We start from the raw sequence: 27,234 nt of genomic DNA on the forward strand, positions 1-27,234 counted from the left end.
GAGTGCCTTCTAAGTACATGAAATCATGTCAAACAGCGAATTACTGTATCGGAGCTGATAGTGCGGCTGATCGGCGTGGCCAAAGACACTGGAAGGTCCGGTCAAGTGGCTGTTATAGTTGAGAAACTGTAAATCAGCCGTCGTGCACCAAAGAGCCACGAAAAGGGCTGGTGCGGTCCGACACTAGTCTCAGTCGAACCTTTCAACACGCCCCCTGTCCCCTGTCCTTCGTTCCCCTTTCTTGACTGCACTACCATCCCATGAAACTACTTCACCGCGTGGTTACAATTTCCTACCATAGCACTTTTCTGGATCCACATTAACTGTGGCCGGGAGAAAAAACAAAGAAGAGCAAATCTCGCCCTCGTGTCGAAGCACAGGGGCATGGGATCACGGTATTTCACGAAGTGAGTTTAATTATATGTTTCCGGAATGGTTTTGGTCGGTTGAAAGGTGGTTGGTGGGTTTGGACACGAGCTATGAACACCATTAGTGTAAATAACACATTTTACTCGGCCTACCATATAGTCTAACTTTCAATCGATGAATTGATATAGGGGTTGAACTGTAACCGAACGCAGATGAGTTCTAAATATGCGTGTGATCCCCAATTTTTACTATATCCCAGTATCATAAATGCTTGATACTGTACAATACTAATCATTGTATCATAAGCCTGCGTAATAGCCTTAGTTCCGCTCTAATTTTCCCTGAGTCATTGATCTCGCCTGCTCATTGTGTGTTTTACCTACCTTAAAACCAATTACTTGGCTGCATCTCTCTCACGACCCTGCCAAAGATACCATATATCTTTCCACTAATTCAATTCTATAAATCTAGCCCGCAATGTGGTAGTACCTCGTTCCATCATACTCAAGAATAACCTCTTTCTCCATCGTCTCAACGTCAACGATGACCTGCTGCCACAAGTTCACTTCGTAGGTTCCGCTCACAGCCCCCGGCATCACCTGTGCACATAGATATCCATTATGACCGCCTTGAGGCCTGATCACATTTCGATGGGCTTCGTTCACTGGCTGTCTACTGCCCACGGCATCTTCGGGGCAGAGTACGACGGCCAACTGCTGCTTGCTGGTGTCCAGTATACCAATGGCACCGGAATCGTTGCTAGGCGACGAAGGATTCCAACTGATAACCATGCCTGGGCGTATACGCTTTCGCCAAGGCAGCGCCACGGCGGCAGGGTCTGGGTCACGGCTCGAGGGTCTGCTGGTGACAAGTGGTGGGGCCATTCCCACCACCATCGAGTTGATTTCCCCTTCGCTGTTGCTACTGCTACCAGTCGCCTTCGTTTTCACTGACAAAGGAACGGAAACACGCAGCATTTCAGCATAGCGCAGTGTATTCTTGCTGGGGCCGACATCGGCTAGACTCGGGTTCACACAGGCGACAACGACCGTCTTAGTCTTGCCAGCGGTGGCAACAGGATCGAAGACATGTTTGAGGACCTTGGTCAGCGTGCTCTGCCGGAAAGGCACATGCGGTGGTTTCTTCTGCCGCTGGGAGTTGGGACCTTGAGATGCAGAAGAAGCAAGGGCGTCGGCCTGTGCCTTACCACGAATGCAATCCTTGAGAACCGACAAACTAATATTAATTTCGCGCGTTTCGCGCATCCGGTCGGCACCGTGGGATGCCACGTCACGGGCGGCTTCGGAGCCCGCAAGATCAATCAGGTAGAGGAATCCGTCGCTGGTCCCGTGACTCCCACCAGACGGTTGGTCTGGGGTGCTGATTCGGAGGAGACAGATGCTGTGAGTACGCGACGAGACGTCATTTTTGAGCGTAGGTGCTGTGCGCCGGAATGATGCCGCCCGCTCAATTAGGCCCGCCGCGGAATCGTCTCCTCCCTCCTGGACTAAGAGGTGCTCCTCCGCGCCCACTAGCTGCGTGACGCCGAATGAGTCTTCGAGGATCGAGATGGGCTTGCGGGAGCTTAGTAGGTCGTAGGCCAAGTTCCCGGCTAACTCGATAATGGTCATGTAGACTTTTCGTCTGTCGGATTTTCCCTCCCCTCTGCGCATCAACGACGTGACCGTGAGCTGCTCCAGTCCGCTGATGGTGGTGGTTTTCCCCGAGCCTGTCTGGCCGTAGGCGAAGAGCGTCCCGATGCCTCCGTTCCACGCGAATGAGACCAGGTCTTCCACTTGTCTGTCGTAGATTTCCCGTGTGGTCGCCTCAGGACCGAACAGTCTGTCCACCTGGTAATTGAAGGACTTGAGGATGGGCCGTCCCCTCGGATGGTGGTAGAGATCATGCACGTCGACCACGCCTGTCTCATCGGCGCGCGGAAACACGGCGCAGGGGAAGCCCGAGGTCAGTCCTTCGTCGAGAAGAGGCCGTATCCTGACGCTCACAACTATGTCTGGACTGGGCGTCTCGGTGCTCTCGCCGCCTCTTGTGTAGCTCACAGCCGGCGACGGCTTGAATCGCTTGACCAGGGTCTGGTACAGAGCTACGTTGTCCAGGAGAAATCTCTCCATTGTAGATTGATCATGTTTCAAAACAGAATTTCTTTGAAGACTTGATTGTAACCTAGAACAGCTCGTTTTTTATGTTTTCCGGCTCGTAAGTGTAACATATCTACAGTACAAGGGTGCTGCCTAAATATCAAAGTAGACCATTCAGCTCAGTCCGCGTACCGTGTTTTGTTTGGGTCCGGCATGTCCCGTCCTGGTGCCTGCGCTACGCGAGCTTCCTCTGTGGCTGTAAATCGTGCTTGGCATGCTACAGGAGGGAGGTAATTCAGTGCCGAAATGGGTTAGTCCGACATCGCATTACTCCGTGCCCGTTCTCACCATCCTGCTGCCTTGGTCGACGGCCGCCAGGGAATGGGCTGGGGTGTATCGTCGTAGGAAAAGGTTGGTCGTAAAGCTAGGAAAATACTTTTTGGGAACAGAGGTATCATGCCGGGCCCGAAACATTAACTAGATAGTTGTTGATGTAACAAGGCCTGTCAAGATCAGAGGTATCCTTTCTTATGTATTCACCCAATCTTCCTTTCGCATAAAGCCATCTTCCGAAGTAGAGTGCTCTACAGGAATTTCACCTTGTATTTTGCATTGAGTCAAATAGTGTCAATTTGAACAACGCTTCGACATACCGAAAGGCAAGCTGACTGATTTGTAACTCCAGTGGCCGAGCACAATTGTCTTGGGGGCCAAACGATAACCAGAGCTGCTGGTGTACCACCATACAAGCATATTTGGCAATAATACCACAGGAAAAACGCTCTGATTTCTTCTTCATTGTGACCATATAGACAATTTCGACTCCTGTATAGACTCTTCTCTATTAGTCCTACCGTAAGGATCAGGTGGAATCTGGGCCGCGCGATGTGTAATCTGGCTTGATAACAGGATCCTGTTCCTTTGCTGCTTTGGCGTTGACCAAATCCTCTTGGTACGGTTTCCGCCCATAGATCACATACCTGCATATGTGGAATCAGTGCTGGAGAACACAACAGTAATCAAGAGCGACTAGTGTTGACTGACCAGGGTGCGTATGAATGGACGCTCGTGTCCGCGATATTCCTCCTGACCCCATCCAGGAAGTATTCTATCTCGGGCTCCGTCATGCCTGTCGCCTTGAGAAATTTAGCGGAACTATACGTAGTTTCCGTGAAGTTTGCTTGCGAGTATCTTCCGATTTGATTGTCTTTCGGGTCTATTGCCCACGGGTTAACCCTGCACAAAGCCGTCAGTTCACCGCTTCTTCACATCTAGATTACTGAGGATGTCATGGACTAGGCCTTGCAAAGAGGGTCGGATAGGGGCCGTGACGTACGGGCCAAGAATTTGTCTCTCGACTACATCAACAAAGCCTGCTTCGATGATCCAGTATTTGTATTTGCGGGCAAGATCGATGTCCCGACCGAAGCTTGCAGCGCCTCTAACAAGGCGCCGCATGTATTCCCGGAAGCTTCGGGGGTTGTTTTGGATGGCAAGCTCGCTGGCTTCATCTACGGCAATCTGCTCAAAGCAGAACTCCTGGTGACTTGTGTTGGTTCGAACTGGGACTATGACGATTTTGGAAGTTCCACATACCTGGTACTCGATCCAACCACCTGGTCGGAGGTGATCAAAGATCTTCTTCACCATGCCTTTAGGGTCGTCAAAACACGAGGTCCTAGAAAGTAGCCTTGTAGGTCCACAAAGTAGGATGAGGCAAGATTTACTGCTTACTTACATGAATCGCAAGTGAATATAGTCGAATGGGAAATCGAATACCCAATTCTCCTCGGCGTCTTCGCGAAAGAACTGACAGTTCGGTGGGATATTTTGAGGCTGTATGAGACTCAGGTCGGTGCCTATGACATTCGATTTAGGATTGCTGTCCGCAAACTCAACCGCCCAGATGCCTGTGCCAGTGCCAATGTCCAAGACATTAGCAGGCTCCGAAATTGGCGCCCAGGCGAGATCACCCTTCATCAAGAGGAGCAAGAGGTAGTGTTGAAAGTCTGCACACTGTTAGCAAGAGAGGCGACCGCGGCTAAGTTGACCTTTTTGTACCTAATCGATCTTGCTCGGGCTTGGAGAATTGGTCAGCTACCACATCGAACTTGATGCTATTGGACTTACCCCGTCATTCGGAAAATAATATTCTGTACCGTAGTAAGCCTGGAATCTGAGCCTGAAATATGGGCATATACTCACTTCCGATTCTGTATCCATTGAATGTCCTTCCGTCCTCCTCAATTGATGCTGGATCTGCATGTGTCTCGCCCCTTCACGAATTCGTTTAGAGACCCGCGTTTGATCAGGGATTGGCAATTGCCTACGTAGGTACTTGGGAAGAATGTCTCAATCCAGATGAACCCGATCCAGAATCTCTAGAGTTAACTGAGGAATTGCGACCGGCCGAAGACATGTCGTTTTCTCGATAAAACGGCCATATAATGACTGGAGTTGACAGTGGACAGGCCACAGGAATGTGAAATTGACGAGAGAAAGAACATACGAGACACAGAATTGCGAAATATCACTCAACGTGGGATTCCCGGGGCATATATTGCGGGCGGCATGGTGACATGGTAGCTAGGGTGGATCGAACGTGCATATGGCTCCAGGGTTGGTTCATTTCCGATTGGCCTCGAAGCAAGTAGCGCATATACCCAGTAATAGCTACGAATTATGCGCTTCCACGGCCAGGTTCTATCGAAATCATCTCAACCGGTCCAGCCTCTGCACAGGTTGGTTGCTATCCTCACAATGAATGACAGACAGTATGGTTGCTCAAGAGTTGAGTGAAATTATTTGACTACTTGTGCAAATTGTATAGCATTGATGCGTGTTGATCTATATAGATCCTTTTCTTCCCAAGACTGTACTGTGGCCATAAGGGCCTTATGCAATTAGAAATGAACGATGTCTGCCCCACAGGCAATAATGATGTGGTACGCTGGGTGGTGCTCATATGGCCTCACAAACTGGCAATTCGGTGTGACGGCCTTGAAGGTCCAACAGAAATCCTAAGTAGATATCCTCGTCATGAAGTTGCGTCTTGAAGCTCAATGCTTCAATATTCCAAGCTCGCCACAGTAGTTGGCACGTCAAAGCTTTATACGATGGAACCTACTATAGAAAATATGTAAGTGCCATACATTGTTTATCCGCATTGCCCAAGCGGAAAGTTGACGAGCTCTCTATGAGATTTCATGAAGTTAACTAGCGGCGGAAGGTAACAAGGATACCCTTGTCACTACACAAGATCCTGATTGGATTGGTATCTGTACGGGGTTTTATAGCAGGACACTTCTTCATATATAGTATGTAAGCTATGTCCTAGAGTATATCGGTGAACATAGAGGGTCTTAAAGGGAGGTTGTTTCCTGGTTAGGTATTCGATCTGCCGTACGCGATGTAATTTTCCATCAGAAAAGAAGATATATAGTTGCATAGATCTACCCTCCACTTTATAATCACAATTCTCCGAATACTACAGAACGTGTGGTATGCTGGGAGTTAAATCTCACCACACACACCATCCCAGAAACATCAGGCCTTGACAAACTTGAGATAGAAAACGCAACTATTGCCTCCTTCAACCGAAAACCATGACCACCAGCTCAAGCCACCTGCGGTTCCCGATCCCCGGTCGGCCCATGCAACTTCGCTAGCCAAGTCCCTACCATCAACTTTCTAATTCTCTTCCCAAAAACCATAAACACAATAACAAACACATTATTCACCACAAGCACCGAGCCAAATATCCCCGCAATAACAACCGCATACCCCCTTTCCAACACCCAGTTCAACAAATCAAGCGACAACCCAAAGCTAATGGCCTGCTTCCCCAAATTCATTGCAATCAGCATTTCGCTGGTATTGGCCTGATATGAGTCCACAGCGTAGGCGAGGGCAAAACTGAAATAGAAGTAAGCACCCCATGAGGTTATGGCGGATCCAGCAAAGAAACCCATCCAATGCAGATTCAGCTCGGCGGTCAGCCCATAGAGGATAAGTCCCGCGGGCGCAATGATGGCGGCGGGGAGCATGACGCCGAGGCGCATTTCGGCTTCGCGGATGCCGTTTTTGCGGCGGGTGAAGTAGGTGGCTAGACGATCCGATGTCGAAGTGAAGGGGACGGCGAGAAGAAAACCGATTAAGGAGGAGAGGGCGATTAGACCGGAGTTTTCCTGATGGAATATGTGCTCAGAATATTGTTCCTAATAGAGAGAGAGAGAGAGAGAGAGAAGGGCCGCAAGGTAGTATACCTCTGTCCAGTTGTAAGGTGGAGCCGTGATCTTGATAGGGAACGTAAAATTAAACGCGAATGCTCCCAAGCCGATGTATATACCGAACGAAGTAATAACCCAGAACACCTGGGGCACCAGGAGGTACGTGAATGACCTGGCCATTGTCATGAAGAAAGGCACCGAATGGTCGACTCTTCCCCATGGGCGCAGAGTCTCTAAAAACGACTTTCGAGGCGGGACACTCGGTTCTGAGGGGGTCGTCTGCTCTTGCAACTCCGTGATGGGCTTTTCGTTGCGAACAGACCCACTGCCTTCATCTGGCAACGATGGGTTCGCCGCAACATGCGTCTTTCTATCGTAGGATGTCTCCTCGACGAATAAAAGTGCGAGGACAAAGAGAGCTAACGCGAAGGCGAGGATGATGTAGAAGAAAAGACGCCATGAGTAGGGCTCGATAAGCATGTGGGCCGCAGGCAAGGGGGCAATCGTACCCAGACACAAGGCAACTGTCTCCAGTCAGTATTCATGTTGAGTTGCCCAAGCTGTCAATGGCAAAAATACAGGTATAGTAGCCAATTCTCTTCCCGCGCTCATGTAGGAAAAATATGTCGTTCACCAGCTGCACTGGGATCGCTTCACAGATTCCGGCTCCAAAGGCGTGGAATACCCGTGCTATCATGAGTCCGCGGTAGTCATGGGCTTGTGATGCGCCTATGAGACCCGCAATGAACTGGTTTCAAACTCAGTTGGGCTCTTGACCATCATTCTGGTGCACCATCTCAATCCAGGGGGCTACTCACAAGCAACATGGATCCAAGCATAACTGGTCGCCGTCCAAATTTGGGATACATGGGCACGAGAAACAAAGACCCGAACCCAAATGCAAGGTTTGGGTATGAGATCAACCCCGATGCCCGCGAAGGGGTGACCCCGAATTGTTGCGAAAAGAGCGTGATATAAGGTGCCGGTCCGAGGAGAGCCGAGTTTCCTATGAACGAGTAGGTGCAGCAAATGACCAAGATCATCGACTTCTTGAACGGGACCCACTGAACGAGCAATTAGCCCAGTTGTGTTTTTCATTCTGCAAAGACGCTTTCATACTTGTAACGGATCATTGGGATCTTCCGCCGGCACTGGATATAATGCCTGCCCGTACGCCGTGTCATCGCCCTCTGTTCGACGCCGGATTCGTCAGAGTTGGCAAGATTGAGCAAACTACGCGAATTTCTCACCAGCAGCTCGGAGATCGACCGTCCCTGGGATCGCGCCTTCGTGAGCATGACTATTGGATGACAAAATATGAGCAGTGAGTTCCCCGCGTGGTGAAGGATTGGAGACAACCTACCTATGGACTAGATGCCTGCTATGTTCCGGCTGGTGCGTCGCTGCTGAACCGGTCTCCATCTTGACGGCAAATTGAATACTTCAAGTTCCAGTAAAACCAGGAAGAAACGAGAATTTATTTCTTCGGAAAATCTTGGGTCGAAAACCGTATCGATCTTTAGCAACAGCAACTCAAGCCAGTTTTGTAGATGCGCCTAGGGTTCGGTTGGGTTACATCCTGATGCACGCTATATCCGGCAAATGTCTAGAGCATGGGGTACATCGCAGATTTGGCGCGAGGCAGGCGGGTCTGGAAACGCCCAGGCTAGAATAGTTGAGAACGGCAGTTCTTTTTTCAGCGTCGTCTTGCATCCGGACCAGTAGGCTTCGTTTTTCAGTGAGTGTCTCAGATCATAAGCGGTACTACTGTTGCATACTTCTGCATACTAAAGGTTTTGCACGTCCCCGGTAGCCTGGTTGGACTAGTGCTCCGTGATACGATGTGTACAGCTATATCTTGTTAGCAATGTAGAAATGAAACAAATCCTACGAAGGGTACGACCTACGGTTAAATATACTGCAAATATGACCCTCAGAGTCAGGTTATTATGGCGTGAGAACACGGGCCCTTCACCATGTCACTTGAACGAGCCTTATTAACTGACTGCTGTGGCTCTCAGGCCCATTGCAAAGGTTTGGCCCCATAACAACCTGAAAGAAATTTGGGGCAGCAGTGTCGAAAAAGTGATGAAGTTCGTCTGTGTTTTTCCAGTTTCCAGCACACGGTACCTGTAGCAAGGGTCCTCGAGATAATCTGCCAGATACGGTCCTCGCATGCTTACCGGGATAATGCAAGTAATTTAATCCCTTGTCAATTACAGCATACCAAAGAATTGAGTATCATTGTAGCTGCATGCATCCCGTGTCAAAGCTTAGAGAACTCGCTAATTGGCTTGCCTGAAGGGAACAAATTTAGGCTGATAAAGAGTTAACGCTAGTGTCGCTATAAATTGCAAAATATGGTACAATCTGGACGGTCAGGAAATGATCACGATCTTGGATTTCAGGTCTCATTGGCCGTACCAGAAATACGAGACCCCGACTGCAACTCGTAAACTAATTATTAAGACTGTCAAAAATAATCCTAATGGTCTATCACACTGCACGATTCGGAGCCATCCTGGCATTGAGTTTCTCTTTTCATTGGGTAACGGTTACGATATCCAGTAGGATGTCTCGGTCGTCAAGCCCTATCGCCGTCCCTCGTGGCCATTCAGAGTTATGTAGGTTCGTAGTGATAGCTTGCTCAATGATGTTGATACAACCCAACTTTCATGGGTTCTAATATCAGCAGCCGGGGAATTTTGAATGGGCGTCTTTAAATGTGCAGAATGCCGCCGAACACCGCTGATACCCATGGACAGGGCATTTCGCTGTAATCGTCAGTACTGTCAGGGTACGGCTAGGCCGAAGGCAATAGTACAGAGTGATGGGGAGTAACGGGCGTCCCTCCTACGTAGCACCGGGTGGTCACTGGCGGTCTCAGGTAGGGGTGCCCACGGTGATGCATTGATCTCTGCTCCTTCCATATCCTACTTCGAGATGGTCCTTATATAGATAGCTAGGCCGCCGCTTGGACCCGGCATAACAGCAGGGTCGGCGATGCCAAGGATCTTGACTCTCGTCATCCCAAAGCTTCACATAGATTGTAATCATGACTCGGGAGTCTTTTGTCCGAAACACCCCTCCGGCGCCCCACCGGTGTCTTGCGTTCAGTGTCCTGACACCCACTGGTGCCTATGGCATTCTGTTCTCTGACAAGTACCAAGACCTCACGACTTCCATCTACATCATCACGGCTCGTTTGAATGCAACAAGGCGGGAACCGGGAACGGATATGGCGGTGAGAAATATGAGTGTTACTCGGGTCGATTCTAAAGCCGTTTGTCAGATAAGCCATACTGGTTATAGTGAAATATGACTTTATCGACGTTGAGCTGATTCATCTGTACGCAGGAGCCCAAGTGAGATTTCTCTTTCCAACATCGTGGGCCTCCCACAGTCAATGCATCGTTAGGACTAACAAACATCAATTGGGGTTTGTTCGTTTGAGGCGGGATGTGAGGGTCCCCATCGGCTACACACATAGTTTGCTTGCTTGGGTCAAGCAGATGATGCTGTGAATCTTGTTTCTTGCACCCAAGACCCCTAGTGCTGGCCATTTTTCTTACATAACGCCTATCACATTGGATGTTTTTGTAGAGACTATCGGGCACTTTGAAACAGTACGACCAGCATCATAACCGATATCTCGTATAATAGTCGAGGGATCAATTCACACGGAATGTGACAATAAAGAGTTGTTCCTCGTGTAACGAATCTTGATCAATATATTGCGAATGGGTCATATGTTTATAAGTTCCTTCAGGTCGTTCTCTGTTACTGCAATGAGAACTGGAGTGCTCAACTTCAATCCAAATTGCACGTTCGGAGGACGCAATAATTGAATCGCACCTTCATTGCCGTTATCACGCCAAAACATTATTCATTTTCTTGTCCCATCATCCACATCAAAAAACCAGAAGAGACAATGGCAACTCCCACCGCCCCCCTTAGTTCGCTCATTGACCGCAAGGTGAGCGCCTTGACGAATTCCCTCAATAAAGTCAATGTCGAAGCCAAACCAGCCTCGGGCTTCATCGACACAGAGGAAGCCCTCACGGAAGTCCTCAACAGTCTCGAAGGTCTCCCAACCAATCCACCATCACTATACGTCGATCTCGAAGGCGCCAATCTTTCCCGCCACGGCACTATCTCGATCATGCAACTTCTCATTCATCCACCAACAAGACGCACCTCATCGACATCCACACGTTCCAAGGCAAAGCCTTCACCACAGTAGGAGACAAGATCGGCCTCTCACTCAAAGACATCTTAGAATCCGGCACCATCCCCAAGGTCTTCTTCGATGTGCGCAGAGACTCGGATACCCTCTTCAGCCACTATGGCGTCCGTCTATCTGGCATCCAAGACCTCCAGCTCATGGAGCTCGCCACGCGGGCCTTTGGACGACGATACGTCACAGCTTTGGCGAAGTGCATCGAGAAAGATGCCAACTTGAATTACACCGAGAAAAAGGCTTTCACTCAGGGCAAGAGCAGAGGCAAGATGTTGTTTGATCCGCAGCTGGGTGGTTCGTACGAGGTGTTCAGTCAGCGGCCCTTGTCGGAGGAGATCCTGAAGTACTGTACCAACGATGTCAAGTTCCTGCCCCGACTGTGGTCAATCTATGACCGGAAACTTACGGTCGCGTGGAGAGAGCGCGTTCGGGTTGCGACAAATGAGCGAGTGGCTCTGTCGCAGGGGGTGATGTTCAATGGGCAGGGGCAGCACATGGCCTTGGCGCCGGTGGGATGGAATGAAATGCGCTGAGATGCTGGATTCCCAGTCGCATAGAATTCTCTTTTACGCGAAGATTGAAAGCCCTCGATGACTGTCATGTTATGGCTGTTGGGTCTGTGGACATCTGAAAATTATGCCAGTTTTATCAACTTATGAAGAGGGCTTGGCAATGTGGAGATTACAATGCGAAATATGCTGTTTGAAGATATCGTCATATTGAACACTTTTGATGGACTTATTTCAATAGCGAGCAGAGCAGAAATACGATGCCAGCATGTTCTAATCTCTTAACGAATCGTTCCAAACAAGTACACATTCAACATGATTCATTGATTCGTACTCTTTCATAGTCCAAACGAATGAGAGCCCTCTTCGCCAAATTCCCAAACAATAAAAACATATTCCTCCTTGTCCATAAATAACATAAATCATCGCTTCGTACTCCGCCACAGTTTGAGATACTCCGTATAATGCAGACAAAAGAGATATCCACCACGCCACTTTGCGCTCCACTCACCCCAGAAGATCAAGGGCGTTGTGACTGCTGACTCGGGCCTGAAATCGTGCCGTAATTTTTAGGTTTCGGTGGTCCCCGGTATCTTTTCGAAGGACCATGCCACCGCTTCGGCTTCCGCACCGGGATCCGGATCTCAGGCCGCGAAGGGCCAAGAAGAGCAGTCCCCTCTTCAACATCACCGCCTCTCAGGTTGCAGCGGCCCTTACCTTTAACCAAAGCTCCTGGCATGGCCACAAGCCCATAGAATAGATAGACTAGGTCGAAGAGAGCAAGCGCCGCCATGCCGATGTACGACATGGGGCTGCCGCCCAAGCCGAACAAAGTGTCCCCAATGGCAGCAGCAGATAGGATAACAAAACCAAGACCGATGCTCGTGTAAGTGATGCCCACGCGTCGCTTTATCATGACTCGTTCCTCGATGATCATTCCAGATAAGAGGAAGGCCAGGATCAGAAGCGGGGTGTAGATGACGTACCAGAAGATGGTCTGCTCGAGCACCTCTGCTGGGGAGCGTTGAGCTACGTTTGGTAGAGTAAACAGTATCGCCAGATGAAGGAGACTGCAGAAGCCTGCCAGGGGTAACCCGAGAAGGAATCCAGTCGACGGCATGATTGGATAAGCATCCTTGTAGCCCTCCAAAAAGCCCTGGTCATTGAGTTTTGCGTTCTTCTGTGCCACGCTTTCCACTGTAGCTACGACTTCCGCTGTAGCTACGCATTCCGCTGTAGCTACTCTTTCTGCTGTAGCTACGCTTTCCGCTGTAGATACGCTTTCCGCTGTAGATGCGCCTTGCACTGCAGTGGATTGTTCCGCACTGGATGCGAGGAGCGGAGTAGAAGCAAGTGCATCGTCCTGGTGACCCGCTTCAATTTGGCTTTCCGCTGGCCCCCTTTTCAATTTCAACCATAACTGCTTAAGCAACGTTGGTGTTCTCAGTGGCGGGAAAATCCAAAGACGTGTTGAGCGAGCCCTCGTCTCACTCGTGGGAGTGGGTTTGGGGTCTCGAGCTCTACACAAGTAGTTCAGGAGCGGCCCAAGAGGCGCTGCAAGAAGGACAAGAACGAGAATCTGACCAAAGGTCCAACTCATGACTTCGAAGCCTCCGAGATGGGAGATCTGAATGAATCGCAGCAGGATCCAAGTGAACAAAGCCATGACACAGAAGACTCCAGCTAGAGCTGAGTTAATGAGGTCGGCGTACATACGCAGCACCAGCCAAAAGCCCAAAGCGGGACGGACGACAAAAAGGATGTACCGCTGTTCGCAACGAATGCAGGCCACCAAGCCCGTTTCGCTTAGTAGTGAAGTCTCCATTGCCCCTTGGTAGTAATCACGCCACTTGAACAAGGTGCTGCCTGGTCTTTCGCAAAGCTTCAACACTGTGGTCAAAAAGACTATAACGACAAGGGCGACGAGGAGGGACCGTAAAGCGGGTGTAGAGTTCGTTTCAAAGCGGAGGTCGTGATGGGGGAAGAAGCAGAGGACGTTGGCGGCAAGTATTTCCTTGGAGTTCCCCTTCTCGGTGGCGAGGAGGTCCTTCACTGTCGATGTTGGCACCATGGAAATCCCGAGAATAGCAACCAGACAGAAGAGGAGACACAGCCTCCATGTTCGCTGGCCGGGGTTTTGGGTGTAGTAGACGCGCAGACATAATATGGCTGACAGATTCGTGACGACCGAGAACCATCTGTTAAACATTAGATGAAGTATTGCTGCTGTAGGCTCAAGTTATCACTTACACCAGGCCGACGATGAGCCACCATTGATACACTGACAATGCACCAGCCAGGGACATGTAAGCGTATATAAGAACTGCAAATCCCAAGCAGAGCTGAACGTCACCCATGATCAGGACACACTATCAGCATACGTCAGTGACCGATGCAGCAACTCGTTTCCACTCGGACGAAGGAAACCCACTTGATCAAGCGCATCTCGCAGCTTGGGCTTGGCAAGCCACTGCAGCCCCATCCCCAAAAGCCCAAACGGCTTCCGGATTTCCTCCAAGAAGAGGACATCAATCGGGTTCGCGCATGGCCGGCCATCCTCCCGAGTGTTGAAGAAGCACAAATACTGCAGCAATAACGCCGCGATAGAGATACAGGCGGATCCGCCGAACGCAATCAAAGTCTGATAATCACATGTGAGCCGGACAAGATCATCAACAACGATAAGATAAAAAACTTACACCGGCACCCACGACATCGGGATTCTGCCCAACCCGTGGCGGGAGTTTCTCACAATCCCAAGTAGACATCACCCTTTTAGTAACCCAGGGGCGCCTTCGGATTACGAGACCAGCTGAAGAGAGAAGAAGCATCCATTTCAAAGATGTATTTTATTTTGCTTCCACCTTAAAAGAAAAAAAGAAGACAAGGGACGACAGAAGAAATATCCAGATAGGCGAAAGAACGCACTGGTCACCGCGGGTGACGTGACGTGCCAAAGTGGACCGGCGGTGTAAAGTCGTGGTTCCGCGCCATAGGTTCTTGACAGGGTGTTGGCAGCGCGCTAGCGAGGGTGACCGGGTCCATTGGGGTCCATTGAGGCCCATTGTGGTATGCGCAGGGGCATGATAGGCACCCATGCGTTGGCCTTAACCCACTTGGGCCTTGTCGCTTTGTCTAATGGAAAGGTTGGAATGCAGAAGTGAGGTATTTGAGGTTGGTATTATGACGAGGATTGCGCAGTAGTTCGTGTTGATGGAGGGGTAACGGTCCATTTCTAGTAAATCAGGGACTGCCATGATTCTGGTGGTTGGTTCAAGACGTCGTGTTTGAGACACGATCATCGAACCGAAAGTTGGGGAATGGGCCAAATCGATATAGAGTACTTAAGCTATGTCGGCAGCAGCAGCAGTAGTAGAGCCACAAGGATGGGAATGAGCTGTGCACCGGCAAAAGGGCCAAAGTCTTGCCAGACCCACACAAGGAATGATTGCACAGAGAGAAGAGGTGTGTGGCAACAATGAACGCTGGCAGGGACCCGGGCCTTCCGGGATGCTTATTCGACCGGGCGCGGCAATACGAGTATACTGAGCTGGCAGTCTCAAAGTCCTGGAATCTCATTGGGCCACGGTCCTACTCCACCTTGCGAGCAGAACGTCTCCGCTGCTGTATATACTTTTTATGCAAACTATTGCGCCACATTCCTTGAGAACCAGCCCAGCCACCTGAGGAGCAGGCATGTTGTCTGGGTGCCCAATCAGGATTCAACAGTAGAGGATCAGAAATGAGCCTTCTTAGCCTGAGTTATTTTCACCAACCACATTCGCACAATCGATCCAGAGGAACAACCACAGACCACGGGTTCGACTCGGGTTGTGCACGTTGCACTCTCACTCTAGGTCTCATAAATGTGAATTCATAAATGTGAAGACGCTCAGTGAATCACCCCTACCTTACGCCATCTTGTCACACACGTGGGGCCATGACGAGTCACAAGACTTGGGCATAGCATCCAAGAAAGGTTGCTTCGACAAGATCATAGCCACAAGCCCGCAGACCATGGATGGCGGGTCGGGGTACGCGTGGGCCGACACCAATTGTATCGACAAAAGCAGTAATACAGAGTTCTTCGAGGCCATCAACTTGATGTTCGTCTGGTATGCACACTCGCATATGTGTTTTGGAGTATGTTACCCCTGTTTGGGCGTCTGGGGCTTTCTCGTTCAATAGCGATGCGTACGACGAATTCAAGAACGGTCGTTGGTTCACTAGCAGCTAGACGCTGTAAGAGCTATTGGCTCCCCCGCGGTTGTATTTTACACGAGAGGATGGACTTGCTAAGCCACTAAGTCCAAGTGGCCTCCAGAGTTTCCCACATCACCACCATGAGCGACAATTTTGTGTCCATTTGTCAGAATATATCTGCGGCGACCACCGCAAAATGCATGTCCTTGTTCGGCTACAGCCAGCGAGCGTGGAAAGAGGATGAGCGTGCTGTATCCTTGGAATGTTGGAGATCAGTACGTCCCTGTAAACGACAAAGGTTCAGGTTCCAGGCTTCAGAAAGAGATTATGAAGGTCTTTGGTGACCAGACTCTCTTCTCCGGGATCTGGCCGTCTTTTCGGACTGAAAAATCGATAACAGAGTTGGTTAATGTTGATCAAGTTCTGGTGTTCAGCAAGGATTGCTGGGGGGTTGCTGTAGCTGTTTCCAACCAAACGAGCATGCTCGCCCCGTCACCTGAAACGTTCATCTCTATGGATTTTCCGTTACCGCGTATGCGGCTAATTGAGCCCATGGATCCTATTCACTCGCTTACGAACTTCACCCTTTCAATACATCTCTAACTGTTGTACACTGTTTGTCAGGATCTCTTCCTGCGCATTCTAGGTTTTCACCCCGCGTTCGAGATACTCATCCAACATCTTCATTAACCACTGCGGCTCAACAGCCGAAGAATCCATTGCTCTAGGCTGCAAATTCGACATCCTCAACTACTCATGACAACCATCGGAGTGCTCTGATGGAGAAATCTACAACCGATATTGGGAGAAGTCGCAAGAGCACGGTCCGTTGAAGTGGTACGCCGACTCGAACTTCAGGAAGGAATTGCCACAAGACCTTGAGATTCTGATGCACACACCTTATGTGTGGTCGGATCACCGATTTCATATTGTTCATTGCATGTACGCTTGGGAGCTGATGCATCATGCGTTGACACTGAACAAGCCAGTGGTGGAGTTCATCTCGCTCTTCGACCATACGATGCATTGTGCGACAGCTCTGGATGAAGATTGGAAGGTACAGGATACGAGCATCATGGCTTCGCATACTCGATACATTATGTTGACCCCAGTAAAGTTCGTAGTGGCTTGGGAATGTTAATCGGCAGGGTTAAGATGCAGGTTTGTGAAAAAGACCGCGATACACAAGTCAGTTAATCACCTAAGTCACTTGTACACTTCCTGTAATATTTTCACCTTTGAACTTAACTTAAATTAATCTTCACTATTTAAAATACGACAAGTCCTAAATATTGCTAACACTTATTTGGCTTTTTAGGCTAAACGTGGGAACCCTTAGTTAAGTTAGTGATACGTGACCCCATGAGGGGTTACCCTGTAGCTATAGATAAGATAGATAAGAGCTATAAAAGAGCTCTGCCAGGCCAGAATAGCTGACCTGGCCATCCTTTCCCAATACAACAATTCACACCCTATATGCACTCGCATCAGTTAGAGAAAGCTTGAATCTATCTATAAAGTCCCTTTTAACACTATTATAAGCAGATATAACGGAAAATAACTATGATAGAAGAAGAAACGATTATCAGACGTATACTTAAGCTAGATTCGTGTCACGACCTGGGTTGCATCGCATTGGTATAGACCTCGATTAGGTGCTATCGACGAAGATTCTACTCTAAGGAGCGAAGGAAAGAAGATGACAACTTAGGTTTGAGGGAGCGCGACTAAGTCATCCACGCTTGGCGGGGCTCCTACAAGGGTTATGATTGGCTTCCCATCTCACACTGCCACGGCAGGTGTTCCAGCTGTAAGTCACCTGGTTGTAGTGAGTCTGCGAGGGTTGACCGTCACAATTCGCGTGTATTTCCTCCCCAGCTTCGAAACGTGGCCGATATTGTCTGATATTCACATATCTTGCGATGTGGCCTATTATGCCCTTGATCTGACAGTAATCTTTCCGTTTTGTGCGATGTATTGATTAGTATGTGTGTTATCTGTGATCTACTCTGCAGAGGGATTTCTGGCCAAGTTCTAGCGACTGGTAATCACGTAACTCTTGGTGTGTCAGGTGATCCCTTGTATCTAACAATTGGCCTGCAACGAAATATTGCGTCAGTTCTATGTTTTCAAGCATCGCTTATCATCCTAAATCGAGTCGCCTTGCCGTTAATTACGAGTCGGGTGCCACGGAGTCGCTGCTGAATGTGCGGCAAAGCAGCATCCCCTGCTTTCCGTATACAGGTAAACATTCATGAGATTCAGAGATACCTGTCCCCTTTCCCCGTGTGCATTCACGTAGATCGGCCGTAATTGTGGCTATTCGGCATCCGTACACTTACGATTAGTTCATAGTAAGCCACTGGCTTGCGTACTAGAACCCACTCCGAGCTATACCTAGTAGCCATGCACACTATTACTTTCGCGATAAGGTGAAATTGATGGAAGATCAACAGAATAGCGACCTTTACATACGCTTTTGAGCAGCCTAAGAGATAATGGCTTCATTCTCGTATTACTGGATGTGACTTGATTCATAAGATCAATTACTAACAAGGCAATTCCAACACCCATGGACCCAATTTGGCCGCGTGTATAGGCTGAGACCACGTATTATAAACGAGCACTACAGAGGCGGTGAAAACAACCATAAGGTGCCACGCAGCCTCGCATACATAAGCCTGGTAAGATGGAGTTAAGTGCTGTTCCATTGTAGGTTCAACGTACCACATTGACCGGATTCATATTGACCATCTTCTGCGCAATGTACGATGCGATTCGGTACCTCACCATTGGTCGTCAGAATCACGCGCGGCATGCAGAACATGTATCCCTGCTAGGGAAAGGGTATGAGTGCATCCAGTTGTGACTCTCGTCGAAGCCTGTCATTTGGCTGAGTTGAAATGACCTGCTTTTGTTGTATGTGATGAGATCTCCTCGCAATCAATAGGATGGATATCAGTGCTAAGTATATGTATCTCAAGAAGCACATTCACAATTTGTGTAAAGTGCTCCAACAGCCACTATCAACCCGACTGCGGAAGATCTGGCGTGATTCGAGCAGCGTAAAGACATCCAGGCACTGCGCAACGAGCATCGCGAGACCGTGGACCCCGCCCCCCGTAATTGCATGTCGGAGAAAATAACCAATATAGTGAAGTTTTTATCTCGTTTAAGGGTTGAGGGGGCCGACTTCCTAGGAAGTCACTGACGGCAGGGCTCCAATGTAACTTCACATGCAATCATAATCCTGGGGGGCTCAGCGGTAACAACGCGTAGTGGTAGCAAGTATACAAAATAGATCTTCAAGCCTCACCCAAGACAGACGGATCCGAACCCGAAGAATTCTCTCTGCGCAGTTGCTCGATACTCGTAACGGCAGCGAACCAAGTGTGCTATGTTCGAGCTAGCCTTCGTTGGCCTGCTGAGATGAAAAGAAAGTAGAAAAATACAAAAGAAGAACAATTCAGTAAAGAAAGCCGATGGTGTCCCAATCTACAATGCACATTGAAAAGGAGACGGGGAATGCGCTCCAATTGCAAATCTGTCATGTCTCCAAACTCCTTTCCCTCTTCCCCTTCCTGTATTACAAAATATACCAAAAGCGAAGAAAGAATATCAATTTTTCCCCCTTTCAAGTCATACGCTATGGACACTCTACATCTCTCTCTGCCTTGTTCTCCCGGGTCCGAGCTGGATCATATGTAGTCGCATGTATCCTTGGCCGGTTCAGCTATCTTAATTCATTTATATTTCCGTTTTCCCGCTTGATATACTCCATCACTCCGGTATCGGGTACGTGCCTGCCGCTACACACTTCTTGTTGTAGCAGCCGTTGCCGCGACCCGAAGCCGGGCCGGCCCCTCCTCGGGCAAGTCTTCAATCAAAGTATGGGTGGTTGACGGCAGCCTTAGCAGAGATGCGGCTCGCAGGATCGTACACGAGCATGAACTCGAGCAGCTCAAGACCCATGTCATCGAGGTTGTGGCAGAGAACAGCAGAATAATCTCTTCTCCACTTGGGGAAACTGGACTTAAAGTCGGGATACGACGTGACGCCAGGCCAGACATCTTCCGAGGGGGTTCCTAGGGCACTATAATAAGAAAGAAGACCAGGTTAGTAAAAATGCGCAGCGTATTTAACGCCAAGAGCTGACGGCGTACCGGAAAATCTTGAAAATCTCGTCAATCTCCGAGTCACCAGGGAACAGGGGCTTGCGCGTGCACATCTCGGCAAAGATGCAGCCCACCGACCACATGTCGACACCAGTCGAGTACTGCCTACCGCCGAGCAGAATCTCAGGTGCGCGGTACCAGAGCGTGACGACTTCGTGGGTGTAGGTCCGCAGCGGTACACCAAAAGCACGGGCCAGGCCAAAATCTGCTAGCTTCAGGTTGCCGTCACGATCGATCAACAGGTTCTGAGGCTTCAAATCGCGGTGGAGCACACGGTGGCTATGGCAGTAGCGAACGCCGGAGCAGAGTTGCCACATGAACTTCTTGACCATAGCATCTCCTAGTCCGAGGCGGCCCAATGATTCGCTCGAGCCCTCAGGTAGGGCCTTGCCCCTTCCACCATCGCTGACAGGAAGAGTCTCCATGTACTTCTTGAGGTCGAGGTCGAGGAACTCGCACACGAGGTAGAGATTGTGGCCGTCGGCGTGCACAATGTTGAAGAGGCGCATGATGTTGGGGTGCTTCATCTCCTTGAGCAGTGAGATCTCGCGGATGGCCGTGCTGGGCACGCCCTCGTCTTCGGTCTCGAGGCGGATCTTTTTCAGCGCGACTATGCGGCCGCCGTTGGCGAGATCGCGGGCTTTGTATACGACGCCATAGGTACCTGTGACGCAGGGAGCGCGGCCGTTAGCTTGGTTCTCCCTTTGGCGGAGTGTGCATGTCACGCTTGTTGTAGCAGCAGCAGCTGCTGCTGGACAACTCACCCTCCCCGAGCTTTTCTAGCTTCTGAAAGTTATCCATGGCAGATAATAACGTAGCTATGTTATATGCAGCACCCATGCAGCCAGACAGTGTGGTTGCATTTCGCTACAGCAGACTAAACAATCAGCCAACTTGTGGCGGCCATTTGCTTTCGTGGATGATACTCATCGGGCTGTTCAAAATTGCCCGCCCACGTGGGGGCTCGGGTGGTTTTGGACCAGACGGACGCTCTGCTTCTGTCTGCCAGGTATGCTCCATCGCGGTTGGCATGCAGGCTTGCATGCAGTGTTCGATAAGCATGTCAGCCAGAGCCCACACCGGCTGCAGGCTGCTGTATTCCCACAGGGCATTCATCACTGTCGCACCAAAATATAACGGTGTGTTGTTTTCCCTCTGCACCAGAGTCACGCCTAGCAGTCCATATCGCGGCAAGGAAGCAAGCGGTCATTGATTATCCACAACAAGCAGCCATGTTTAATATCGTCGACCGCCACCACAAGCCATAACGATGAAGAACGCAGGCTGGCTCAGGTGGGCCATGACTGACGCTGCCTTGACCAACGCCCCCCTCAGCAGCAGCCAATGCCGGGATCGACTAGCGCCGACACAATTCTCATCTGTATCTTTTCCCATGCCTTTGACATGACTTGCTGCAGATTCCCTGAACCTCGACCATTGCGTAACTGTGCTAGAATTCAGTGTTCAGTAGCGGGTTGGGTGGTGGTGGAGCACTGCGGTGAGGCGGGGTAACGGGTTGTTTCCAAAACTACATACCCGGCCCGACTCTGCATCTTACCCAGGGGATTTCTAAACCCTTATATAAAACTCGTAGAGCGCTAGCGGTGTATATATAAATAAAACATGCGAACCTGCATTATATAGCAACGTATAAGTTCTCCGCCTACGATAGGTGCACGTCTAGGTACAGTACGGATCCGTAGTGCCGGTACAGTGAACATTTCGATAGGCGCAAGAGTGTCAGAGAACAGAATGCCATAGGCACCAGTGGGTGTCAGGACACTGAACGCAAGACACCGGCGGGCCGCCGGAGGGGTGTTTCGGACAAAAGACTCCCGAGTCATGATTACAATCTATGTGAAGCTTTGGGATGACGAGAGTCAAGATCCTTGGCATCGCCGACCCTGCTGTTATGCCGGGTCCAAGCGGCGGCCTAGCTATCTATATAAGGACCATCTCGAAGTAGGATAGGGAAGGAGTAGAGATCAATGCATCACCGTGGGCACCCCTACCTGAGACCGCCAGTGACCACCCGGTATTACGTAGGAGGGACGCCCGTTACTCCCCATCACTCTGTACTATTGCCTTCGGCCTAGCCGTACCCTGACAAAGAGGCTATATTAGGTGTTGTGTAATGCCAGAACCTATTACCACGTGCTCCTCCACCTCTGACATGCGTCGCAGCCATGGAGTTATCACTAACGCGGACGGTGATCCACCATCGTATTCACTACCAAATATTAACAAAATCAGCGGCCATGATGACTGAACCGCCGCCAAAGACCGCGCGATGAAGACACGCATAGAGAACCGTGTTGCGCAAAGAATCTGTCGTAATTGTTTGCACCTTCGACATGTAAGCGAGTGGCCGACCTTCAGGCGAAGCTTGACAATTGCGAAAGAAAGCTTCGATCGATGGAGAATGATTATCAAGACGGCGGTGAAGGGAGCCCATAATCACCTATACAGAGGCGAGATTCGTTGTTGTCTTCCTCTCCTGTTAAGTGGCCTGCTGAAGCATGCTCTCCTCCCGTAGACAATACCTTATCTTCCAGTGGTGGTACAACAACTACGGAAGGTGTCGAACAAGAGATTTTTGAGTTTTCCAATTCTTTTCTTCCAGAGAAGTGCGACAGAAGCAATGGAACAGAGAACGACGGCGAAATTGTACAATGATATGCCTATTGCATGCCGACACCCTAGTTCTTCCGGTCAGTTCAGTTCGTACTAAAGAAATGTCTCCAAGCTCGTAGCATGGCACCAATCACCACTCAGCAATATGACACTAAGTAATACCATGCCCACCGGGCTGCCTATAGATAGAGGCATCATGTTCCAAAGATTCAACAGGAAAAAGTAAGAAAAAAGCAGAATTATACTGCTGTCTATTCAATACTTCAATATATCAAATCAATCAAACGAGTGAGCAGTCAAGGTGAGATAGAGATCTAAATTACTATCCAGGCAGTGTCTCCATTACTATCCGGGCTGTGTCCCCGCTAACGTCCCACACCTACATCCGGGACACCACCACATGTGGGACGCCCTAAAAATGACACTGTATATTATAACCATTCAGTTCAACATTTTTTTTTACACTTATTCTAATGCGACTACAATACAGCTTTGACCGTCACTAGGATTTTCAGACTCGCTAGACTCATCTGTACTATCCTCAATTTCACCAGCCTCGATTTGAGCCTTACGAATAGCCTTGATATTAGTAAACTTCGAATTTGGGCTCATCTTGACCTTCCTCCGCTTCCTAGTCCTACTAGCCTCAAGCTCTGCCTCTATTACCTCAATCTTTCGCTGTGCGACAGCTAATTGGTAGTCCTTCTCATCAAAGCCCTTTTGAACTTTCCGAAAGAGTAGCCGCTGGGTATTTGGATCACTATCAAGCTTGCTGAATAAGCTGAGTTGATCTTGGAGCTCATCTCTCCTCTTAGGCGTTGACCAGGCTACTGCTGATGTCTCTAACGCCCAGTCCTGACTACCCTTACTATCAAAGTACCCTTTGCAAGTCTGACTAGGCTGTCTGATTAGTGCTGACGTATTCTCAAGGAGCAGGGGGCTCATAAGGGGTCTAGCTATGCTCGAAGGCCAGAGACCAGTATATTTCCATCCACTGATAATGTGCTTAGCGGTCAATGTTGCTATACGTGCCTTTCTATAGCAGAGGAGAAAGTTTCTCTTCCCTACGCCAGTAGTAGTATCCCATCGGTCAAGGTAACCAAGTTCCTTCTTATAGGCTGCCTTGAGGGGTCCAAAGACTGACTGATCGAGAGGCTGGAGAATGTGGGATGTGTGTGGGGGCAAGAAAAGCAAGTGTATCTTGTTTATGAAGCAGAGGTACATAAACTCTGACGTTTCCTGGCTACTATGCCCATCTAGGATAAGTAACCTAGTCTCTTCAGGGTCCTCTGGTTGAGTCAAAGGAATAAAGATCTTTTGTAGCCACTCAATACCCGTAGAGTCTGACGTCCACCCATTCGCTGTTGCTGTAAACCTCCAGGCTTCGTATGGAGTCAAGTCCAGAGGAAACCACGGCTGCTGGACAGACTTCCCCTTGTATATCACAAGTGGGGGTAGTGCATTACCAGTCGCAGAGATACACTCTATAAGAGATGTCCAAGCTCGAGATCCAGGCTGTTTCTTCCGTATAGAACGAGTCTCAGATGATCCTAGAACAAGACCATTTGATCCTCTACCTTCTAGAATACCTGTCTCATCCATATTGTATCGATTCGAGGCCTTAATAGCTTTGATCTCAGGGATAGCGAGGTATTTGAACCATTGCCTGATCACATTAGCTGAGGCTCCATTAATACGCTGGGAATCGATAGCTCTGCTTCTCTGGACCTTGACTGAAGAGTTCCTTTTGATAAAAGCCTGGACCCAGTTCTTCCCAAGTGGTTCGGTGTCTCCGTGGATCTGTAGGATACGCTCGGCGAAGTCTTTGAGCTGTTGATGGGTTAGTGGGAGGCCTAGGGCAGCCTGGATTCGAACCCATTCAGCCAGATGAGATTCCTGGGCTGGAGAGAGCCTCTGGTAGTCAGCGAAGGCTATATCTCTTGACTGGGCTCCCTGAATCCGTCGTGAAAGAGTAGACCTTGGGACACCATGCTCATATGCTGCTTTTCGGAGGCTTTGACCGGTAGCGATTGCTTGAAGAGCTCGATAAATATGATCTTCAGTATATTGACTCATATTAGTGTAGAGAAGACGTACGTAAAATTCCGTAACGATTGAATCGATATTGGTAAAGAAAAGAGAGGTTGAAGTTAGAGGCTAGCGGTGTTGATAAGGCATTTTTGGGTGTCCCACATGTGGGGGTGTCCCGGATGTGGGTGTGGGACGTTACTATAACGTTGCGCACTGCTGCATTATAGCATCCTCCCTCCTAGGTGCACGCATCACTTCCAGTGGTTGGTATAACCGGAGCTCGATCCGATGGGTCTCTGCTCCCACCTAACACTCGATATAATAATATGACCCTTTGAAAAAGGCTCGCCAATTGATCCATCCGGCTTAGTGCCAGTATCCCGTACATATGCACTAATGCGACCACATTCACGTTTCGGTATACATGCAATTTTTATGTAGTATAATCTACTCCATATGGAAGCTATCGTAGCTCAATAGTCGAAAGTCTCCCCGACAAGCTCTTCACTCAGCTTCAACAGCGCTGGTCGCCCAGAGCCTCACCGTTTCAGTCCAGGGGTCGGCGACTTTGCAGTCCACGAGATAGGCTCCGCTATGCTCTTAAATATTGTTGTCGGCTGGTGTAGTTGGTCACTTCGCTGGTAGACAAGTCCCGATTTGAGCCTCGCCCACTTGGGTCGGTGACGAGTCGCGGGTTCGAATCCCGCAGCTGACACATAAGGGGGTTTAGTCAACCCTTACGGCGCGCTGCCCACCTTGTTGACTTCGCCTACCTAGCGATAATAGGGAGATTGGTGCAGTTTAGGATTACGAGCATCCTAGCCAGTCGACCGTCAAGCACTACGTCGGCGGAATATAACTCGACAGCCGGTCCAGAATTCGGATCGTTAATCCGACCCCTTATCGGACCTCGCCTATCCGATAACGCTCGTCGGCGAACCCGTCCCCTCACGATAGAAGGCGCGCAGCACGCCCACTCGCCGCGATTCATGCGAGCGTCTAGACCACGTTACGGTCTATCCACTTGAGCGTATGGTTGAGATGTATACGCTCGACGAGAACCCCAATTAGCAGATACTACGACTTGTCGCGACAAAAAATAGTCGAGCATCTTCTGCACATCAGCAGCATCCCACCCCTGAGGACGAATTTAAGTGCCACATTACCACACTTATCGGTAGTTCAGGCAAGGGTTGTAGCACAGACTTAGGGAGGGACAGGAGGTTTAGTAGTCGTTTGGCTACATGTTTACCTGTATAACCGCCCGACGCGGCTTAAGGGCCCGCTATATCATCTATAGCCCCTTAAGGGAGTACTTGTAGAGGTACCGAGGGTTAACACCTACGGCGTATTTAATATTATTTTTTTTAAATATTGTTGTTATTAGACGACCCTTCACCAGCAGCACGCGTCTTGGGCAGTGATCGCTCAAATATGCTTACCTGCAATGCTAGGATCAAACGCTGCGTACACGTAGGTGGCTGCGCCCTGCTGTTCTGTCTTCCAGGCATAGCCCTTCCACCCGTCCACATTCCCAAGTACCTTGTCAGAGGCCCCTAGCTATCATAAGCAATTTGAGTCGTGGACTTGCAGGAAAAGTTTCAGGAGAAATGTCACTTACGAATCACCTCAAGCCAGCCATCATTTAATATCAGGTGGCCGGTCAGGTTAGTCATAACGGTACCGGGATGCAAGCTGAAAGCCAGCAGCCCTCGCTTAGGTCCCAATTTCTCAGCCAAGGAGATGGCCATCAACATGTTAGCCGTCTTCGATTAGCCGTAGGCGAACCATTTATTATACGTCTCCCTATTCTGCCAGGAACAATCAGTCTCAGTTAGACAAGCAGAACCAGTTAACAAGGCGAGTTAGGCTATTAGAACTTACATGAAAGTCGTAGTCTCCCCATCGTATAGGGTTCAAGCGATAGCCATCGCTGCTAACGTTAACGACCCGGGCCGACTTAGCTGCTAGCAGCTTACCCATAATAAGATTGGTAAATAGGAAATGTCCCAGGTGATTTGTAGCAAAGGTTATCTCATATCCATCAGGGGTCAGAGCAAAATCAACGCCCAGAATACCAGCATTATTCACGAGAACATCGATCCTTAGGACATCATCCCAATCATTGACAACTGCTGCTGATCGACGAACTATGGCAAGAGAGCCCAGGTCTAGCTCAAGGGGGCGTGTTCGGACCGCGGGATAGGAAACGGCAAGAGCTTCGGCTGTTTCCTGTAGTTTTGGAAGACTACGACCGGCCAGAATCAAGAGACCAGGCTATGCATTGGCGATGCTTTGAAGGAAGATAACACCCAGGCTACCTAGGGACACGCCGGTCGTCAAGAGCACCTTATTCTTAATGTGCTCGCTGAGGTCGCGAACCACCCCGTCTGCTGTGGTTTCGTATCCGTATAGGTGAGACATTGTGTCGGTCGAAAGACTAATTCTCAGGGCATAAGTTTAGTTTCATAAGCCTTCCCTCCATTTCGAAGCTTTTTAAACGCAGAATGCTGCTTAAAAATATAGGTCAAGCAGGTGTGATATTATGGTTAACATTTCACATTTTTGATTTCTAAGCTGCGATCGCACACGAAGATGCAATATGACGGGAATAGACCCACCGTGACCAATCTTGGCTATACGAGAGTGATGTGCGAAATACGCATGGTCGGAACCTTCCAGACAGGTAACATAATCGTCGATGATGCGAAGCGGGATGAATTTGATGAATTGCGTATGCCATGC

General features: G+C 49.5%; 8 protein-coding genes and 1 non-coding gene across 9 annotated transcripts; 3 read left to right on the top strand and 6 right to left on the bottom strand.

Annotated features, from left to right (window-relative positions):
* Positions 1 to 511: 511 nt before the first annotated feature.
* On the bottom strand, positions 512 to 2,660 carry BCR38DRAFT_425174 (P-loop containing nucleoside triphosphate hydrolase protein). Its single transcript, XM_040859704.1, has one exon. It carries the CDS (start codon positions 2,499 to 2,501, stop codon positions 837 to 839), a length of 1,665 nt encoding a protein of 554 aa, XP_040719348.1. The 5' UTR covers positions 2,502 to 2,660; the 3' UTR covers positions 512 to 836.
* Positions 2,661 to 3,006: 346 nt separating this feature from the next.
* Positions 3,007 to 4,478, bottom strand: BCR38DRAFT_508503 (S-adenosyl-L-methionine-dependent methyltransferase). The gene is made up of 5 exons (XM_040864975.1): positions 4,207 to 4,478; positions 4,065 to 4,146; positions 3,805 to 3,992; positions 3,513 to 3,704; positions 3,007 to 3,448 (listed from the first exon to the last, which is right to left on the bottom strand). The coding sequence occupies exons 1-5, from the start codon at positions 4,446 to 4,448 to the stop codon at positions 3,331 to 3,333; spliced, it is 822 nt and encodes a 273-aa protein (XP_040719349.1). The 5' UTR covers positions 4,449 to 4,478; the 3' UTR covers positions 3,007 to 3,330.
* Positions 4,479 to 6,085: 1,607 nt separating this feature from the next.
* On the bottom strand, positions 6,086 to 8,119 carry BCR38DRAFT_455837 (putative MFS transporter; the record flags this gene model as incomplete). The annotated part of the gene is made up of 7 exons (XM_040861842.1): positions 6,086 to 6,655; positions 6,734 to 7,221; positions 7,277 to 7,445; positions 7,516 to 7,761; positions 7,817 to 7,887; positions 7,948 to 7,997; positions 8,061 to 8,119. 7 exons carry the CDS (start codon positions 8,117 to 8,119, stop codon positions 6,086 to 6,088), a joined length of 1,653 nt encoding a protein of 550 aa, XP_040719350.1.
* Positions 8,120 to 10,628: 2,509 nt separating this feature from the next.
* On the top strand, positions 10,629 to 11,470 carry BCR38DRAFT_508513 (exonuclease; the record flags this gene model as incomplete). The annotated part of the gene is made up of 2 exons (XM_040864976.1): positions 10,629 to 10,911; positions 10,941 to 11,470. 2 exons carry the CDS (start codon positions 10,629 to 10,631, stop codon positions 11,468 to 11,470), a joined length of 813 nt encoding a protein of 270 aa, XP_040719351.1.
* A 182-nt stretch (positions 11,471 to 11,652) lies between these two features.
* Positions 11,653 to 14,367, bottom strand: BCR38DRAFT_425185 (uncharacterized protein). The gene is made up of 4 exons (XM_040859705.1): positions 14,146 to 14,367; positions 13,878 to 14,087; positions 13,697 to 13,815; positions 11,653 to 13,644 (listed from the first exon to the last, which is right to left on the bottom strand). The coding sequence occupies exons 1-4, from the start codon at positions 14,275 to 14,277 to the stop codon at positions 11,967 to 11,969; spliced, it is 2,139 nt and encodes a 712-aa protein (XP_040719352.1). The 5' UTR covers positions 14,278 to 14,367; the 3' UTR covers positions 11,653 to 11,966.
* Positions 14,368 to 15,245: 878 nt separating this feature from the next.
* Positions 15,246 to 15,748, top strand: BCR38DRAFT_425186 (uncharacterized protein). The gene has a single exon (XM_040859706.1). It carries the CDS (start codon positions 15,464 to 15,466, stop codon positions 15,632 to 15,634), a length of 171 nt encoding a protein of 56 aa, XP_040719353.1. The 5' UTR covers positions 15,246 to 15,463; the 3' UTR covers positions 15,635 to 15,748.
* A 3,780-nt stretch (positions 15,749 to 19,528) lies between these two features.
* BCR38DRAFT_335375 (cell division control protein 2) lies at positions 19,529 to 20,625 on the bottom strand (the record flags this gene model as incomplete). Its single annotated transcript, XM_040855382.1, has 3 exons — positions 19,529 to 19,742; positions 19,813 to 20,488; positions 20,589 to 20,625. 3 exons carry the CDS (start codon positions 20,623 to 20,625, stop codon positions 19,529 to 19,531), a joined length of 927 nt encoding a protein of 308 aa, XP_040719354.1.
* A 4,368-nt stretch (positions 20,626 to 24,993) lies between these two features.
* BCR38DRAFT_464282 (uncharacterized protein) lies at positions 24,994 to 26,984 on the bottom strand (the record flags this gene model as incomplete). The annotated part of the gene is made up of 5 exons (XM_040862667.1): positions 26,800 to 26,984; positions 26,374 to 26,766; positions 26,111 to 26,255; positions 25,932 to 26,045; positions 24,994 to 25,088 (listed from the first exon to the last, which is right to left on the bottom strand). Exons 1-5 carry the CDS (start codon positions 26,911 to 26,913, stop codon positions 24,994 to 24,996), a joined length of 861 nt encoding a protein of 286 aa, XP_040719355.1. The 5' UTR covers positions 26,914 to 26,984.
* On the top strand, positions 25,102 to 25,204 carry BCR38DRAFT_t91. Its single transcript has one exon. It is a non-coding gene; the product is annotated as a tRNA-Thr (tRNA).
* Positions 26,985 to 27,234: the final 250 nt, after the last annotated feature.

Source organism: Pseudomassariella vexata (genome assembly GCF_002105095.1).
Source record: "Pseudomassariella vexata strain CBS 129021 chromosome Unknown BCR38scaffold_3, whole genome shotgun sequence".
In the NCBI taxonomy this organism is placed as follows: Eukaryota; Fungi; Ascomycota; class Sordariomycetes; order Amphisphaeriales; family Pseudomassariaceae; genus Pseudomassariella; species Pseudomassariella vexata.